The following is a 20,064-nucleotide window of genomic DNA, read 5'->3' on the forward strand; positions in this document are numbered from 1 at the left end:
GCCTGACCTTTGTCGATTCCTGCTTTTGGTCTTGCTCTCCACCCTAGCCCCCTACTTGAGTGGATGCAAAAAAAAGCTATATATCTTTTGAGGTTTCTAGGTGCCTACTAGAGCAGTGATCCCCAACCAGAAGGCTCGTGAGCAACATGTTGCTCTCCAACCCCTTGGATGTTGCTCCCAGTGATCTCCAAGCAGGAGCTTATTTTTGAATTCCTGGCTTGGAGGCAAGTTTTGGTTGTATAAAAACCAGGTGTACTGCCAAATAGATTCTCAATGTATGTTGACAATCCACATAGGGGCTATCAAATGGGCAATCGCAGCACTTATTTGTCAGCCCAAGAACATTTTTCATGCTAGCGTTGCTCCCAAAGTCTTAACTTCTCGATGTTGCTCACGGGTTCAAAAGGTTGGGGATCCTGTACTAGAGCAATCTTGCAGATATCAAACAAGCACATGGACGTTGCACTCTTCCTTGCTCTCACAGCATGAAGGGACTGAGATACTTACTTTTCACCAAGTATATGTTTGTGGAAGTTTTTGGTATTTCTAAGTAGATCTATTTTTGGTTAAGTATTTACACAATCTATTCCTGTGTACCTAAAGCTATTGACTTTTTATACGTTGCATGTCTGATAATGTAAGCAAATTTTCCTTCATTCATTTGCAATTGGGAAATAAATAAATATACTACGTAAACTAAAAGTTGCTTTTAGCCTTTCCAAATGCAACATATGCCAGTGTAGACTTGCTTGAGAAGGAACACCATGATAGAACGCAGAATAGTTGCAAGAGACCAACTTAACTGTGCCTTCATCGAAATGCCTCGGTTAGGCCGTGGTTAAGCTTTTGACATCTGCAAAAACAGACACATATGGAGCCTAAAGAATTTTTTCAGGGGAAGAGTTTTTAAGGTTTTGAATCTATTATCCGGACTGCTTGGGACCTGTGATTTTCCAAATAAGAGGTCTTTCTGTAATTTGACAAGCAAGTGGATTGGCTTTCAATGAAACTGTCACTTAGGTGTGAAGTTAAATTTAGTTTGCACACTGTTAGTGCAAGGAGAGATGTAATGATAATCAATCCCTGTAGTTGCTGTCGCCACTATTTTAATAAAGGATGATGAGCATACAATGCAAAGGGGCTTAAAAAAAGCAAAGAAATGGACCCCCCTACATCCCATGGGGCCTCTAGTCTGTTACATTTTTCAAATATTATTTAGCAGATACACAAGTAGTGTTTCAGCAAGAGTTGCCTTTCTGCAATGAATAGACAGTGCTGTTCAAGACTGAGGGAGGAGTGGATTGTAATGACTTACGCCACCTTTCTAGGAATGTGCTTGTGTGATTGCCAAAATAGTTTGGCCACTGACAAGTGGAAAATGGGGAATAGTTTGGATATAGGGAGATCTCGTTATTGCTCTGTGTATATTTGTCGGTACTGGGAGTTTCTATGATTTTAAGCTTGCATGCTGGGTTGACTTCACCTCTTGATAGTAGTTGAATTAACAAAAAAAATAAACATCCATTGAGATTTAATCTTTTACTCAAGTAGACCCTCAAGTAGACAAAAACTCCCATCTGAATCTGTTCACTTCTAAGGGTCAGTCCACACGAGCAGATTTGGGCAGATTAGTCGCCCCATCTACAAATCGCCTCTTCTTTGGGACGACAGTCTCCCTGAACTGCCTTCCTCCTGCCCTCCACCGGCTAAAATGAAAATTCCCACGCTGCGCTTAGTTTTCAGAAGTTGCCACATGAGTAAACTTCGGGTGACTTCAGAAAACGAAACGCCGCGTGTGAATTTTAGCCGGTGGAGGGAAGGGGGAAGGCAGTTCGGGGAGATTGTCTTCCCGAAGAAGAGGCGATTTGTCGCTGGGGCAACTAATCTTCCCGAATCTGCTCGTGTGGACTGATCATAAAGGGAGAAAAATGCCTTTGTGACTCGAGACAAATTCCCGGAAGTTCGCTTCAAAAAGTAAAAGAAATATAAAGCTCTTAAGAAAAATTAGTTTAGCCACAAATAGATCCATTGGTTTGGCACTTCTTTACCAGCCCAAGGCCACCACAGTCCTTTAGTCGTGAATATCTGTAAACACAAATTCATATCTGTTTTGGCCCCATATATGGATCGATAAGCTGCCGACATCATGTGGAGTGGCCAAGTTGGCAAATAATGTTGGTCTGTGTATGACCGCTTTACACAATTTGAAGAAAAACAGAATCACATTTTTTCACTGAGCACTGACAAATCACTTGACCTTGAGTATTTATCCCCAAACAAAATGCTGGTATGTTTGCATCCATAATGGCTAAGCCTTTATGTGTCAAGTACAACTTTGTACTCCGAGGCCTGTCCCACAAGAATTTAGAAAAGAATTTCCATTAACAGCTGGCCAAATGGGGTCAACCATACAATTTTCTTGATGGAACACAAATGAGACTTTCCGATAGACTAATTGTCCCAAAAGTTTAAGATCCAATGCCAAATCCTAACTCTATATCTAGCATTCCTGACAACTAGCAAATCTCCCAATAATTTGACATCTAAAACAGAACAGTTTAAATGTGTCCTAATTCAGTCAACCTTGCCCACTTCCCCTGCCATTTTTGGGTTCTTTGGTTTGGGTCAGTGTCTCCTAATTTGGAACCATTAGATAATATAGTAAGACAGGGCTAAGAAAGGAATGTTTGGGGAAAAATGTATTTACTTTCAGTTTTGCTAATTGCAAGGAGAGTTTCATCATACTAATATTTATACTTTCTCTTTGGGGAAAAAAGTTTGTGGCATGAAAATCCCCTTGCAGTTATCAGAAGTGACTGTAAACCCTTCCCATAATTAGAAATGTTTTAAATGAATCTGTTAAGTGCAAATATACTTAATAGATTGAATTGGTTTATATCCAGCAGTTCATTCGTTTTTTCAAGAAAGCGAGGCTTTGATAAATGTGTTAGTTTGGCAGAATGGTTTAGACTGCTTCAAGCAGTTGAACTGCATTCTCTGATGTCCTGTATTAGAACTCACGTGGCAATGCTAAACTTCAACACCCCACTGAATCCTTAAACCCCAGAAAATTAAAAAGCAGTTTCTTAAAATGTATACAATGCCAGTTAATATAAATTTAATGATTGTGAAAAGCTGCTTTTGTTGAAGTGTGGAATTTATTTTTATCAAAAAAACAAAAAACCCACCATGCAAACTGCTAGGTAAAGACTGATAATTAGTCATTTAGCACTAAAAAAAAAAAAAATCTGATGCATTCCTGCCTTGAGTGTTTAGTTTTGTTATAGAGTATTTCCCAGCATGCAGGACTTTAGTCGGATATTGGAGAAGCAAGCTTTTTGCAGCATTTGGCTTGCCTTTTCTATGGTGCCATTCATTTGCTGTGATATTTGGGTAGAGCATGTGCTCTGGTTTACATAAAATAAGACACTTCCACCTTGGCACAGGCAATCCATTTAATAACAGAGAAATGCTCCAGAGAGAATGCCAAACTGCTGGGTTTGACATATTTATGGTTTTATTTCAAGGACCCTGCACATTCTGGAAACCCTGTCAGGATATTGCTGTGAGCTCTATTATTTTTATTCATTTATTTGAATGTATTTGCTCCTCCCAGTCTCAAACTGGATGCGATCTGATTGTGGGAGGATATGTCTATTAAAAGCTTTGAACCGACAGAGGTAGGGTTTAACTGGAAGTGATCCTATCTCAGCCCACTTTCATAGAACTGAATTTTATTTTTCGGCTTTCCCATTTAATGGTCCATTTGCTGGGTTAATTTAATTTTCTACTTTTGAGGCTACTGAGCCACAACAATCTAATAAAGGACTTGCTTTTCTATTTAGCATTTTAATTAGACATTGATGTCCACACATAAAGGGATCTTCTTTCTGTTTTTATTGTTAAATTCATAGAAGCCTTGGTATCTTTGCACAGAGGTGGAAATACATATTTATTCTGCCTTAGGCCACTGCAGATGGTTAAAAACATTGGTTACATATGGCAAATGACAGGAGTGAACCCTAAAGTAAAGTAGGAATAGAGGTAGCCATTGTTTCTGGGTCACATTTTGTTCCTTCAACAAGGAAAACACTTGAAGCTACTGAAATAGACCTTTGGCATAAATAGAGTGTGGTTTACAAAGTACTCATGGGAATAAGGTCGGATCACTGAACTAGAAAATATCCCAGAGAGGACAAGGTAGAAGGAACCCACAGACTGGTCGGGGTCAAGTTTTAACTGCATGTTACTAAAACAAACATCAATAGACTCCGTGAAAGGGGGTTCCTTTTGTAGTGATTACCCAAACCCAGGACTTGGTGTACCCAAAGAAAATACCAAATAGTGTACCATGAAGGGACCAAGTGACTTGTCCAAAGTCCACAAGAAGCTGATGATGCAGAGGCAAATTATTTTTAGTTAAAGGAACAGTAACACCAAAAAATTTAAGTGTTTTAAAGTAATGAAAATATCATGTAGTGTTGCCCTGCTTTGGTAAAACTGATGTGTTTGCTTCCGAAACACTACTATAGTTCATATAAACAAGCTGCTGTGTAGCACTGGTGGAAATTGAAAAAAGGCTATATGGCACAGGTTAAATCGTGGATAACAGATAACACTGTTATCTGCTATGTAACCTGAGCCTTTTCTCCTTTGAATGGCTGCCCCTATGGCTACACAGCAGCTTATTTATATAAACTATAGTAGTGTTTCTGAAGCGCAAACAGCAGTTTTATCAGTTCAGGGCAACACTGCATTATATTTTTATTACTTTAAAACACTTTCATTTTTTTGATGTTACTGTTCCTTTAATATAACCAGCTTATTACCTTGCCGGGTTGTAAAACAGTTGAAGCCATTGTGGCAATCTGTTGAGTGTTTTGTGTAAACTTTGGCCTGCAAACTTGTCCATTTCCATTTTTGAAAGATAGCTTCATGCATACACATTATTTTGAAGTTAAACACGTTCAATATGCAGGTACTAGATCTAAACTGGATCCTTTATAGCAGTGCTGTCCAACTTCTGTGGTACACATGTCCACATTAATTGTGGTAGCACACCAAAAAACCAAATGGTTGGTGCTTACTGCAGGGATATCACTTATCACTCATATGTGAAAAAAGTTGCCGTGTTAAGACAAACCCTTATATCCATATGCCTCTTCTTCCCCATGGATAACAAGGCACCCCCAGCATATGATTAAACACCTTAGGGGCCCCTAACAATAATTTATTTTCAAATGCTAACAAACCCCCAGAACAAATATTCTCCACAGGCAGAGCAGGGTACACACATGGAGCATATGGAAGGCAGAACAGAGCAGGAGACAGGGAAACCTATCGGGACCACTCTAATATGTACTACATACAGTGACACAGTGCTGGTGTACCGTTAGCAGTTTGTATAAAGTGTGAACAATGTAGGCAGTTTCAGTCTGGGTCTCAGGTGTGAACAGTACAGCAGGTAGGTGGGGGGCCAAACTTTGGAGGGGTCGCAGGCCGCCAGTTGGACAGCCCTGCTTTATAGGATGTTCTGGAATGCAGAGTAGATTTCCATCTTCCTCATCATATGTCACTGAAGTCCATTGCTGTGATCCTAGCACATATCCCTATAGGTTTCTATTCTTTTATACCTGTTGTGTGTACCTGTAGCTGTAGAGTTTAGAGGAAAACATGAAATACTAAAGGTGGCCATACCTGGTGAGATCGCCAAACGAGCGGATCTCCCTCCTATATTGCTGGGCTACTTTTATATAACACAATAACCAGGCCAATGTTTTTGCATAATGTCTGCTACGGGATATATCCTATGTAGTGGATGGTTAGCAATGCAAATAGAATTACTCCCCATTATTGCAGTTATTTTAAATTTTAAGTAGGGTGTGAAACATCGGTAAATTATGTGACTACCTTTATTCTCTTTTTATATTATGACTTTTGCATTTTCTAAACATTAGGTGCACTGTAAATCTACTTTCTGTACAAATAGAAGTGTTTTTTTTGGCTCCTCACCCTTAACTAGGTTAGGTTCTCTGTTAAAGCTAACTTGCAAACATCATATGTTACTTATAGACTTGAGGAATAATAGCCGCTGTTAATTTTGTGAATTGCAATATTTTAATCAAAGCTATCTGACCACAAATAAGGCCATCTTAACTTACTATGACTCTTTTTATTAAAAGTAAATTACTACGGTAATTACGTGGTACCTCTAGGTGAAGTGACTTGCTTCATGGTAGTAGGTCCTAGTGGAAAATTACTAGGAATTGGGTTCCGTGAACTGGGAGCAGTTTTACAAGCTGTGTGTGCTAGTTACACTGGGGACTGGGGATAAATGGCAGTTATTGTGAGGGGAATACATTTTTTCAGGGATTAGATGGTGATAGGCTTGAAAGTTTGGAATGTGCAGAAAACTTCAAGCTGCGGGAATGAATGGGTTGATGGAACCTGCCTCAAGTCTTTGCTGATTTATTTATTTATTTTTTACATCTTCTAGGAGCTGCAGCAATGTCAGACAAGATGTCTAGTTTTCTCCATGTTGGGGACATTGTTTCTCTTTACGCAGAGGGTTCAGTCAATGGGTTCATCAACACGCTGGGGTAAGATTATATTCTACACACTAAACTGCTTTCTTTTCTCCCCTCTCCAATAACAAGTTTTTTTTTTTTTTTACTTCTCCCTTCATATTTTCTCCTATGTATCTTACATTCGTTTCACTGTTTCAGCATGTCACTTGGACTTGTAGCAATTCCTGTAATCTATTTCAAAGGCTTGTAAAAGCAGAGACTAGAGTCCTGCAGCGGGTCAGGTACCCGCGGGTTACCTGCAAAAACCTCAGTTACCCTGCGGGTTGTGAGTAGAAGTTCCGGGTGCGGGTATAGATGCAGGTTGGCGGTTCTGCGGGTTTGCGGATCGGGCCGCGGGTCTAATCAATAGCGATTTTTAGTCCTTTTTTCTGATCACGCCTACTTCCCTACCGGGTTTACAATGACAGCACTTCCTGATTCTTGATGGTCAGCGGGTCCAGGTTGCGGATAAGGTACTTGCGGGTCCAAGCGGGTAAGAATGCGGGTCCGGGTTGCGGTTTGCAGGGTGCGGGTGGTTTTTATCCTATAGGTGTAGAGAGCTGTTAAAGGGGTTGTTCACCTTCTAGCACTTTTCAGTTCAGTTTCAGATAGTTCACCAGAAATACTCTTTCCAATTGCTGTCTATTTTCTATGCAATACGGTTTTTCTAATATTGAAGTGTAAAGGCCTCTATACACCGGCCAATAAAAGTTGCCAACAGACAGTCGTGTGTGGGGCCATCCGACAGGCTTCCCCGATCAATATGTGGCCGAAAGTCGGCCAGATCTCGATCGGGCAGGTTAAAAAATTGACTGATTGAGGCCACATCTGTGCGTGTATGTGGACGCGCAATCCGACCGCCCGTATCATTATGATCCAATTGTTGGGCTCTAGGGCCCACGATCAGATCAGCCTGATATTGCTCACTTCAATGAGGGCACATTGGGGAGATATCCGCTCGTTTTGCGACATTGAGCAGATCTCTACGTCTATGACCACCTTAAGTCTAATTTTTCACCTTTCTAAAGCTGCGTGGGGTGGGGGGTCGCTAACTCTCTTAAATGTTCTACATTTATACGTGAGTTGATACATTTATCTTTGGCCCAGCTGAGCAGAAACACTGAGTTTCACTAAAGGCAGCTGTTAGAATTGATACAATAGTTGCTAATACTCCTACAAATGCTGCTGAGAAATGTATCAACTAAGTGTAGCAAATTGTAACAGAATTCAGAATCTGCACCTGAATTACTGAGCTGCCAGACTGAGACCAGAGAAGGGATGCACCGAATCCAGGATTCTGTTCGGGATTCAGCCAGGATTCGGCCTTTTTCAGCAGGTTTCTGCCGAATCCTTCTGCCTGGCCGAACCGAATCCAAATCCTAATTTGCATATGTAAATTAGGGATGGAGAGGGAAATCCCATGACTTTTTGTCACAAAACAAGGAAGTAAAAATGTTTTCCCCTTCCCATCCCTAATTTGCATATGCAAATTAGGGTTCGGTATTTGGCCGAATCTTTCACAAAGGGTTCGGGGGTTTGGCCGAATCCAAAAAAGTGGATTCGGTGCATCCCTGGACCAGAGACGGGGACCTTAAACTTTAAGCTTAATTTAAAAAAAAAAAATGGAAACTAATTGAAAAAAAATCTTTATTTCTGGTGAGCAATCTGTATGTAATTATATAGCTAAAGGGCTTATTTGCTAAACTGAGTTAATACTATAGACCTGTTCATAGTTATCCAGCATAGCAGCTTTGGTTATTTGAATGTCTTCTTTCATTTGCAGATTGGTGGATGACAGGAGTGTGGTACAGCCAGATGCTGGAGATCTCAATAATCCGCCCAAGAAATTCCGAGGTGAGTATAAAACAAGGGTGGTTGTCTGTGGTGTAGGTCCAGATGTCTATATTGCTATTTCCTCAAGTGGTAGGTTGAAAAGTGCAATTTGTATGGCTCAAACATAAATTTTATGTCATCCAAATCATACATAATCTTCTCCCCTTCTGAACTCCTCTTCCCTCTTTCCCTCAGTGCTGCATCTCCCACTTCCCTGGGATTCTGCCAGTTCCTCGGCTCTGTATCCCCCTGCAGCCATTTGCTGTTAATATCATCAGAATGGTCTCTTCTGGAAGGGCCTCTTTCTGTGATTCTCCTGTCCCATTGTCATTTGGATATGCAAGGGCTAGTGCAGGAATATTAACTCTAAAAAAATGCTTCTCGATACTGTAAGCTCACGGGATCCACAACAGACCCTTTCTTCACATAAGGACAGTTTATTTTCATACAAGGGTGACAATTTCAGCATAGAAAACAGATCCTAAAAAGAACTCCTACCCCCAGGGACTACCTTCATACATTTGAGTTCCCTCACTAAACTTGGTCCCTTGTGGACTACCAGTTAAAATACCAGTGTACTCACAATACCTCTTTTGGGGTGGGGGATTACTCAGCCTTCTGGTTTTTTTTTTTTCAATTCCACAGTGACTCAGACTTTTTCAAAGACTCCCTCTGCTTCTTGCAGTAGCAGGCGGCACCCCAGCCCCTCTAGGAGTTCCTTATAGATGAGATTCTTTATTTGTCACATGCATAGTTATACAAGTACAACATGTAGTGAAATGCATCCTGATTCACATTTTTAGACTGTGCAAAGTTAAGGGTAAGGTCACACCTGGAGATTCGGGGAGATTGTCACCCGGCGACTAATCGCCTCTTGTTTGGGGCGACTAATCTCCCCGAACTGCTTCCCCCTGTCTTCTGCTTGCTAGAATGAAAAATCTTGGGGAGATTAGTTGCCCCAAAGAAGAGGCAATTAGTCGCCACGATCTCCACGTGTGTATAATATATATATCCTGCTCTGTGTCCTTCTGTGAGACACCGTCCAACATATTCTCGCTGCAATGAAATATCTTGTTTCAGATTGACAAACTGACCAGTATCCAAGTTACAAGGATCACCCAGCTAATATTCACACACTGGAAATAATACAAAATTATAACCACAATCAGTTTGATTTTTTGCTTTAAAGGAGAAGGAAAGCTCCAAGACAGTTTATTGGCAAAAGATAAGCCACAATAGTGCAAGCTAGAACGCTATATTTATTCTGCAGAATGCTTTACTATACCTGAGTAAACAGCTCTAGACACTATCTCTGTTTGTTTTTGATATAAGCTACCATGTAAGCTTGGTGTGATATCACTTCCTGCCTGAGTCTCTCCCTGCTCACTTACAGCTCCGATTACAGCAGGGAAGGGGAGAGGAGCAAACTGAGCATGCTCAAGCCCTGCCCTGGAGGTTTAAGATGAAAACAGGAAGTCTGATACAGAAGCCCATGTGTACACAATAAAAGGAAAGAAATGCTGTGCTTCTTTTGACAGAGGACTCGGAGCAGCAATACTTTGAGGGTTTACTGGTGTATTTATATAGACCTTTCTGATAAAGCTTACTTCATTTTAGCCTTTCCTTCTCCTTTAATTTTGTCTGCATATGACAAAATCAAGGTGCTTGATTGGCTGTTGTGGCCGATTAAACCAAGGCAATGCCTTGCATGCAAAAACTACTTTTGTATAATGAAAGAAAATGCAATTCTAAGACACGTTCCAGTATACATAATATTAACTATATTAAGTTTGTATATTGAATTAATTAATTTAGAATTCCATTTTCTTTCATATAGCATTTGGGGGGGGGGATAAGTGTTATGCTCATGTACCATTCACTCACGTCCAATTTGCCTGGTGGCTATTGAGAATCTTATATGGGTAGAGGGATTCCTTCAAGCAACTCACCCAGGCACACGTGGATGTTTCCCACTTTTGCACTGGTCATTCTCCAACCTCTTGCGACGTGGGCTGGCCAATGGCAAGCTGCTTAAAGTGGACCTGTCACCCAGACACAAAAATCTGTATAATAAAAGTCCTTTTCAAATTAAACATGAAATCCAATTTCTATTTTTTATTTAAGCATTCATAGCTGTTGTAAACTCATTTAAAAATCTCAGCTGTCAATCAAATATTGTCTGCCCCTCCTCTATGCTCGTGACATAGAGGCGGGGCAGACAATTACTTTCACTTTCAATTCAGCACTTTTTAGATGTCACTGCTCCCCACACATTCCCCCACTTCTCTTTACCATATAATTGTGTAGCCAGGACATGGGGATGGACATCAGGTCCCCCATCCTGGTGCACAAACAAGATTCTGAGATGATACAAGACTTGTCTTAATAACAGTGTCCACAAAATGGCTCCTCCCTGCTTGTTATAATTATGAATCCCCAGACTGAAGGAAACAAGATTTAAATAATTTATATTGTGTAATTAAAGTTCATTTTCCTTGACTAATCTGATAAAATAGGATTTTGAATAATTTTTTTTGGGTGACGGGTCCCCTTTAATTAATGGTCACTTTTTCCCCTCTAAACGTGAGAGTACACATAAGGGAGAACATCCTGGACTCCAAAACTAAAATCAGGAAAATGGGGTTTCTCGGCCATTTGCTATCTCAATAGCTGCCAGGCAAATTGGACGTGAGTGAATGGTTCATGAGCGTACCACTTATCCCACCAAATGCTATATGCATTTGCGCTGCAACATTTTTTTATCGTATTAGAATTATTAATCTTCATATAGCACAGGCATAGTCAACAACTCTTTTAAAGGAACAGTTACAACAAAATTAAATTGTTCTCAACAATTTTTAGTCTAAAAATTGTTCTGTGCTGCACTGGTACAACTGGTGTGTTTGCTTCAGAAACTCTACTATAGTTTATATTAACAAGCTGCTGTGTAGCCATGGGGGCAGCCATTCAAGCACAGGATACACAGTAGATAACAGATAAGCTCTGTAGAATACAATGGAATTTTTCAGAGCTAATCTGTTATCTACTGTGTATCATGTGCTTGAATGGCTGCCCCCATGGCTACACAGCATAGAGGTTTTGAAGCAAACACACCAGTTTTACCAGTAAAGGCCAACACTACATTACATTTTTTAAAAAAACAAACAATTTTTTGGTATTACTCTTCCTTTAAAGAGATTATACTTCATTCATGTTCCATTCCCCGAACTTTTGAGTTCATTACAAGCTCTGATGTGTTTACAGAACCTGCTCTATTCCATCTGGGCATGGGTGGCTGTTACTGCTCCATTCCTCTTAGCATCTGGGCTGTTGTTTCTGTAGTATCTGTTCTCCTAGTAAGAGGTTAATTTTGTGAATCCAAGGGCTGATTGCTGAGATTCAGGCACCAAATAGGATTTGTTGGGATAAGATTATTACATGTTTATTGTAGATTTAGGATTAATCACCGCCCCGGTGGAGCTGAACATTCTTGCTCCTAACATAAAGGGTTAATATCATCCAGCCACCCCCATTGTCATCTGGTGCTCAGATTATAAAGTCCTGACTGGGGATGTTTCTGCATACAATGTATTAACCTCATTTCTATTAATTCCTGACAGTCCCCAGTTCCAGGCTTGAAATCATTTGTGCGCTGCTCTCATGTCTATTAACCCAGATCCTCTGCATCTGTGTACGTACAGCTTTACGTCAAGCTTCTTCTTCCTCCGAGTTTACATGGCTTTATTTCTTGGGGATAAAAAATAGGAACCATGTGCCAGTGCCCTCAATAACTATCTTAGTTACTTCCCAATGTCGTATGCAACACGTTCATGCAGCACAGACCCACTTTAGCTGCACTTTTGCTTTTTAAATTTTACAGATAACGACTATAAAGGGGAAGTTCATTAGCAGAGATGTTGGTCTCCCCTATATGAGCCCATTCAGTACTCGTGCCCTGCTCAGCCCTTGCCAGAGGTATAAATGCAGAAGGGCCACTGTTTTGGATTAGAGTTTATTGGACCCTTTCTGCCTGAGGTGAATGAGCCACTGCCTCTTCCCTGTGTTTACTTTTACTGTGGTTCCACTGGGGCAAGAGATATATAGTGCAGAGAGGATTTTCAACTGTTTTTGGTAGGTATGCACCGAATCCAGGATTCAGTTCATGATTCGGCCAGGATTGGGCGTTTTTCAGCCCGGCCAAACCAAATCCAAATTTGCATATGCAAATTAGGGGCGAGGAGGGGAAACTTTTGACTTTTTGTCAAAAAACAAGGAAGTATATGCAAATTCGGATTCAGCTCGGTATTCAGCCGAATCTTTTGCGAAGGATTAGGGGGTTCGGCCGAGTCAAAAATAGTGGATTCTGTGCATCCCTAGTTTTTGGCATTTAAAGGATAGCTAAGCCCCAGCCCATAATTTCGGCTGTGCAGCCCCCTGCAGAGGCCTCCGTGCACCCACCCAAACCTCATCAGTGCCTGCAGTCCTGTGACCCCAATGCTGTAACTACAGTGGAGTGCAGCGAGGTTGGAATCCTCCATCTTCACTTGCAGGGACACCAACCCCACTGTGCTACTCAGCAGCTACAGAACCAGTACTTTTTCCTGCAGACACCATTGTAGTATTGGGAGGTATTTGAATCTTCATACCTTGCTTAAAGGATCAGTGACATCAATTTTTATAGAAGAACAAAAAAAACAAGACATATTAAACTTTTAAATTGCTAAGTCTTTTTTTTAATAAAAACATTTGTTACTGATCCTTTAAGTCCACTAGAAAATCATGGAAACATTTAATGAACCCAATAGGCTGGTTCTGCTTCCAGTAAGGATTAATTATATCTTGGATCAAGTACAAGCTACTGTTTTATTATTACAGAGAAAAAGGAAATCATTTTTTAAAATGTGGATTATTTGGATAAAATGGGAGACGGCTTTTCCATAACTTGAAGGTTTTTGGATTACGGGTTTCCAGATAACTGGCTTCCGAGGACCCTTGTAAAGCTGTACAAATGGTATGCCTTTCCCTAAGTCCCGTATAAAGGTTGTGCTCACGCATTAGGATTTATAGAACACAAAGCTGTTCTCTGGAAGCTGTAGTTCAGCAACATCTGGGTTTCAGATCTTTGTTTTGTTCGATTGGGGGTAGCTTATGGTTGGGTGAGGACATGAAGGCATTGATATGAGCATTTTGACAGTGTCATGCAATCACTATATAGTCTGCTATTAAGTTAGTTTTTCCCTGGGTCTGCTTCTCTTTCCTAGGGATTCACCCTACATCCTCCCCTGCTTCCCCCCCAACCTCTCCTGCAATGCACTGCCCTTATTTGGTAAATGAGTTGCCTCTGTCCTGGAGCTGTGCTGCTCTGTTCCCAGACATCCATCCTAGGCAGGATTGCTCCAGATTCCCAGGGAAAATAACCCTTTCGTGGCTTTCTCAGGCACCCTATCCGTTGTTTAATTTGAAGGGCGAATTTGAATGCAAGGAACGAGAGGCAAATTGTGGGACAGAAAATTTCACTTTATTTATATAACCATTCTTTTAACTGTTTCACATGTTTTGTATGTCTCCTTTTGCAACCCTCTAGTAAAATCTGTTTGCTTCAGTGCTTCATATTTCAGTGGGATGACCTGTGCCCAGAGCTGGGGTTCACAGAACTAGGCGGAATAATGGTTTTTTTAGATTCCTGTATATTTGGTGTGTTTACTGAATGTATTGCTTGATTGCAGCCCAGAAATGACAAAACACAGACCTATGGGTGGCAGGTTTGCTATAGGTCATTCTTCCAGGTTAAATGCTGGGTGGGGGCCTATTAAAACCGAAAACGCTACATCAGCAGTGTTGCACTAAAATTGTGACTCCAGCTCTTGCAGAACTACATCTTCTAGCATAGTTTTGATAGGGGGCTGGCGCAGCAAACGTATCCTACTACAGGTATCGGACTTATTATCCGGAACGCTCGGGACCTGGTGGTTTCTGAATAACGGATCTTTCCATAATTTTCATACACTGTCATGTAAACATTAAATAAACCCAAAAGGCTGGTTTTGATTTCAATAAGGATTAATTCTATCTTGGTTTGGCTCAAATACAAGCTGCTGTTGTATTATTACAGAGAAAAAGGAAATATTTTTTAATTATTTGTATATAATTTAGTCTATGGGAGATGGCCTTTGCGTAATTCAGAACTTTCTGGATAACAGGTTTCCGGATAGCTGATTCCATACATGTACTGGCTTAAAGGAGAATTTAAACCCAACCTAAAAATACCCTCCCCCCCTCCCCCCAGCCTAAGTGTTACCCCGGCAAATGCCCCTAACTTTTACTTACCCCTCAGTGCAGATTCAGGCATCAGAGTTCACGGGCGCCATCTTCTTCTCTCTGGAAATCTTCAGAATGAGACCGGCGTAGCAGCGCATGCGCAGTTGGAACAATTTTCTGTTTCATGACAACTGCACATGTGCGGAAACTCACGAAAATTTCAGAAGCGCCGGTCTCATTACCGAAACTCACAAAGATTACCGAAGTGGCTAAAGATGGCGCCTGTGAACTCCGATGCCTGAATCTGCACCGAGGGGTAGGTAAAACGTTAGGGGTATTTGCCCGGGGTAACACTTAAACTGGGGGGAGGAGGCAGGGGGGTCTATGGGGGGTAGGGTTTTTTAACTTTAGTGTTCAGTTCTCCTTTAAGCCTTATCATATTTATAGCAACATGCAGTTCTTTTGTTTGGATAATCCAGCTGCAACCTCTACCCCTTCCCCAGCTTTTAATTATAGATGCCTTCTCTCAATGTCTGACAATCTCACTACCCACTGTGCCCCTGTTTGTTTATACACACAGTGCATTACACTTTACAAAATGGAGGTATAATCCTACAGTACTAAAATATAAGCATTTGAACCCAAATGCCCATTTAATATTCCATATGCAATGTTTTTTTTTCTTCATATATTAGTCTAAAAAAATATAAAGTTGTTGTTTAAAGGACTGTACTGTAAATTGCATTTTGTTCCAGCTTGGAGAACCATAATAATCTCTCTGCAAACTGTATATCTGCTGCCTACTATGTCCTAGCGAAGGTGCTACTCCTGTTATAGTGTGATTTTCTCTTGTCCTTTTAGTCCTTTGCTACTGTATATACATAACCACTAAACTAAAGTGTGTCCTGTCTTACAGATTGCCTGTTTAGACTGTGCCCTATGAACAGATACTCGGCTCAGAAGCAGTTCTGGAAAGCAGCAAAACCTGGAGCCAGTAGCACAACAGATACCGTCCTGTTGAACAAACTGCACGTGAGTCGAATCTTAAAGAAACGTGGCTTACAGTTTGAGTAATGTAATCTTCATTAAAGGGGGACTATCGTGAAAATGAAAATTTCATATAGCCTTCATCATACTGAAATAAGAAACTTTCTAAATACAATCAATTAAAAATTCTGTACCGTTTCTGGAATGATCAAGTTTATGTTCACTATCCCTCTCTCAGCTTCTGTTTCTCTTCATTCTGTCTTCATGCAGCAGTTGGGTGTCAGATGAACGGTCCAATATACCTTATAGAGGGGGGGGGGGGGCTCCTTTTGCTTAGAAGATGTATCAGAGCTCACTCTATTAAAATCACCAGAAATCCTGTCTCTCTACATGCAGAATTTGTGCAAAAGGTAGTTATTTTGTTTCAATTCTGGCATGGATTCGCAACGAATTTACGCATAATGCGCCCGTGCATAAATTTGCAAAACTGCAGTGACAAAAAAAGTTGTCGTGCGCATAAAAATTGTTGTACGCATAAAAATTGTCGCTCTTCAAAATGAATCTTTAATGCATTTGGACAAAATAGTCGTGCAATCAAAATTGTCATTTGCGTCAAAATTGTCGACTTCAATACGGTTCTCAAAATTTTTCCACCGTTTCGGGAAGTTTCTGGCGAAGCAAAACCGGACATATTTGCCAATCACTATTTTGATCCCTCGGTTATTTGAGTGAGCTCTTAATACATCTGTTCGGAATGGGAGCCCCCTATAAGTTATATTGGATCATTCATCTGACACCCAACTGCTGCATGAAGACAGAATGCAGAGAAACAGATGCTGAGAGAGGGATAGTGAAGTTAAACTTGATTATTTCAAAAACAATGCAGAATTTCCAATTGATTGTATTTAGAAAGTTTCTTACTTCACTATAATGATTATATTAAATTTTAATTTTCGCGATAGTTCCCCTTTAATCTGCTTTGCAGGTGGGCAGTGAAACCCTCAAGGGGAGATTCTTGGCAGTAGCCCTCAGACAGTCATTAACTGTTGGCACAGGTATACTCTACTCATCTGGGGATCTCCTGGTAATGTAAACTACTTCTCCATGAAATTGGCCAGATATGCTCTTGCTGCAAGTCTGATTGGTTCTCCAGCCAGATCTGGGAATGCCCGGGCCATTCATCTATTCTAATAGTGCCAATTTGATCACTAGCCAGATGTATTTACCGACATGTGCAGTTTGAGTCTGAGTAAGTTTCATGTGGAATTTGGGATGTGCAGTCTGCTCATTTAAAGGACCAGAAGGTGAAAATATAAAATATGCATCTTTAGATATGTTGCCCGTGGTTAAACATTTGCTATAATGTGCCAGGGAACTTCTGATTACTTTGGAATATGAGTACAGGTATGTGACCTGTTATCCAGAATGCTCCGGACCTGTGGCTTTCAGGATAATGGATCTTTCTGCAATTTGGATCTCTATACCTTAAGTCTTCTAGAAAATCATTTTAAACATTTATTAAACAAAATAATCTGGTTTTGCTGCCAATAAGGATTAATTATATCTTAGTGTAGATCAAGTACAAGCTACTGTTTTATTATTACACAGAAAAAGGAAATATTTTTTAATTATTTGTTTATAATGGAGTCTATGGGAGATGGCCTTTCCGTAATTAAAAACTTTCTGGATAACGGGTTTCCGGATAACTGATCCCATACCTGTACTGGCTTAAAGGAGAATTCAAACCTAACGTTAAAAAAAACCCTTAAAAACTTGGATTATTTGGATAAAATGGAGTCTATGGGAGATGACCTTTTCGTAATTCGGAGCGGTCTGGATAATGGGTTTCCGGATAATGGATCCAATACCTGTGTTTTCAGCAGAAATTACAGCAATTACATTATAGACAGTGGGAAAGCTGTTGCATATTTTACAATAGGCAACTCTATTCAATTCCATGCTATTGCTGCTAAAGAGATTAGAGGTGGCCATACACAGGGATGTTGCCAAACGAGTGGATCTCTCCCCGATATGCCCACATTGAAGTGGGCGATATTGGGCTGATCTGATCGTGGGCCATAGGGCCCAACGATCGGATCAGAATGGAGGCCATACAGGCGGTCGGATCGCGGGACTGCATCAACGAAAAGATTTGGGCGCGTTCCAACAGGATTTTTCTAACCTACCCAATCGGCATCTGCCTGAGTTATGGCCAGATATCGATCGGGGACGCCTGTCGGAGGACCCCACACACGGGCCAATAAACTGCCGATTTCATTTGTCTGCAGCTTTTATCGGCCTTTGTATGGGGGTAGTATAGACTACAATAACCTTGATTTTATTTATTTCTGCAGAACTTTCAGGTGCAATTTTCTCTCCAGTATTAACCTGTAGCGACCAATCAGCAGGTAGCATTCACTGGTTGGCCGTTTCAGATCAGATTGATTGCTCGCTATTATTTTAGACCTGGAACAAACATTCTTGTTAGTACTTTACCTCAAGATTCAACCACCAAATGTCCAGCGCAATGACTGTAACTTTTTTTTTTCAGTTCTGGACAGCCTTGGAGGTCTATTCTTTTTGGTCGGGCCCCTTCGAGTATAATGGATGTATTCAAAATTTGATGCATCAGTCATTCAGACATAGTTCCAAGAGTATCTGGAACAGCAAATGATTCTCACTCTTAAAGGAATTGTTCAGTGTGAAAATATAAACTGGGTAAATGGATAGTCTGTGCAAAATAAAAAAATGTTTCTAATATAGTTAGCCATAAATGTAATGTATAAAGGCTGGAGTGACTGGATGTGTAACATAATAGCCAGGACACTACTTCCTGCTTTTCAGCTCTCTAGCTCTGAGTTAGTCAGCGACTTGAAGGGGGGCCACATGGGACATAACTATTCAGTGAGTTTGCAATTGATCCTCAGAATGCAGCTTAGATTCAAAAGCAACAGTTATGACCATTGGGCCCCTTCTCAAGTCACTGACTGGTTACTGCCTGGTAACCAATCGGTGGAAACCAAGAGAGCTGCAAAGCAGGAAGTAGTGTTCTGTCTATTGTGTTAGACATCCAGTCATTCCAGCCTTTAAACATTACATTTTTGGCCAGTGTCGGACTGGGATGCCAGGGGCCCACCTGAAAACCTTAGGCTGAGTGCCCACTTTCCAAGCTACTATACCTCCTTTCCTCGCTCAACCTCTTTATTCTCCTAGTCTCTTTTCTCTACATACTTTACTCTATTCTTTCATTATTAAGCCTCATTGTAATAGGCCAAATGCTTATAAGCAAGAGGCACACTGACCCCTGAGCCCACCGGGAGTTTTCTTGGTATCCCGGTGGGCTAGTCCGACACTGTTTTTGACTAACTATATTAGAAACATTTTTTATTTTGCACAGCCTATCTATTTACCCAGTTTATGTTTTTATGCTGACCAATTTCTTTAACTTTCAGACTAGCACATTCAATCCATTTTCTCATTATATCACGATCACTTAGTTTCTTTTGTTCTCTCTTTAGCATGCAGCTGACCTGGAGAAAAAGCAGAATGAAACAGAGAACCGCAAGTTACTGGGGACAGTCATTCAATATGGAAATGTTATTCAGGTACTGAACAAAACTGGTACCAGTTTCCCTAGCTGGGCTTAAAGTAAGTGATTGCATGCGTGTGGTCTTTGGGCTCAGTCCAACCGTTCATACTTGTCTGTTCTGGCAAGAGCTGGATTGTTTGTATCGGAGTTGGTGGGTCGCTGCCTTCTAGTTCAGCCCTGTTGTCAGAGCAGCTTGGAGAAGTGTGCGGCAACTGAATATTAGCTTCCTCATATTGAAATAAGGAACTTTCTAAATACAATCTATTAAATATTCTGCATTGTTTCTGAAATCAAGTTAGTGAATGCTTTTTTTTTTTTTTTTTTTTTTTAAGGGGGTGTAATTCACCGTTAGGTTAATTTTTAGTATGATGTAGACATTAAAGGAGAAGGAAAGGTTAAAACTAAGTAAGCCTTATCAAAAAGGACCACCTAACTATAACAGTATGCTGCTCTGAGTCCTCTGTCAAAGAAACACTGTAATTCTCTCCTTCTATTGTGTACACATGGGCTTCTGTATCAGACTTCCTGCCTTCAGCTTAAACCTCCTTGCCCTGGGTGTGAGCATGCTCAGTTTGCTTCCCTCCCCGCCCCCCTTCTCTGCTGTAATCTGAGCCCAGAGCTATGAGTGAGCAGGGAGAGACTCAGGCAGGAAGTGATGTCACACCAAGCTAATACTGCAGCTGCTATCCTAAACAATCAGAGAGCTTCTAGAGCTTTTTACTCAGGTATGGTAAAACATTCTGCAGAATAAATATAGCATTCTAGCTTGCACTATTGCAGCTAATCTATTGGCAATAAAATGCCTCCATAGCTTTCCTTTTCAAGTTTTTT

The 20,064-nt window shown here is 40.7% G+C and overlaps 1 protein-coding gene across 8 annotated transcripts in view; it reads left to right on the plus strand.

Moving 5' to 3' along the window:
* Window positions 1–20,064, plus strand: part of itpr1.S (inositol 1,4,5-trisphosphate receptor type 1 S homeolog) — a 136,702-nt gene that overhangs the window by 40,492 nt on the left and 76,146 nt on the right. For all 8 annotated transcript variants that reach the window (XM_041591267.1, XM_041591268.1, XM_041591269.1 and 5 more), the window contains 4 exon segments: window positions 6,497–6,599; window positions 8,350–8,420; window positions 15,574–15,689; window positions 19,163–19,249. In XM_041591267.1, the coding sequence (XP_041447201.1) occupies window positions 6,508–6,599; window positions 8,350–8,420; window positions 15,574–15,689; window positions 19,163–19,249 (366 nt within the window). In that variant the 5' untranslated portion in view covers window positions 6,497–6,507.

This window comes from Xenopus laevis, chromosome 4S (genome assembly GCF_017654675.1).
Source record: "Xenopus laevis strain J_2021 chromosome 4S, Xenopus_laevis_v10.1, whole genome shotgun sequence".
In the NCBI taxonomy this organism is placed as follows: domain Eukaryota; kingdom Metazoa; phylum Chordata; class Amphibia; order Anura; family Pipidae; genus Xenopus; species Xenopus laevis.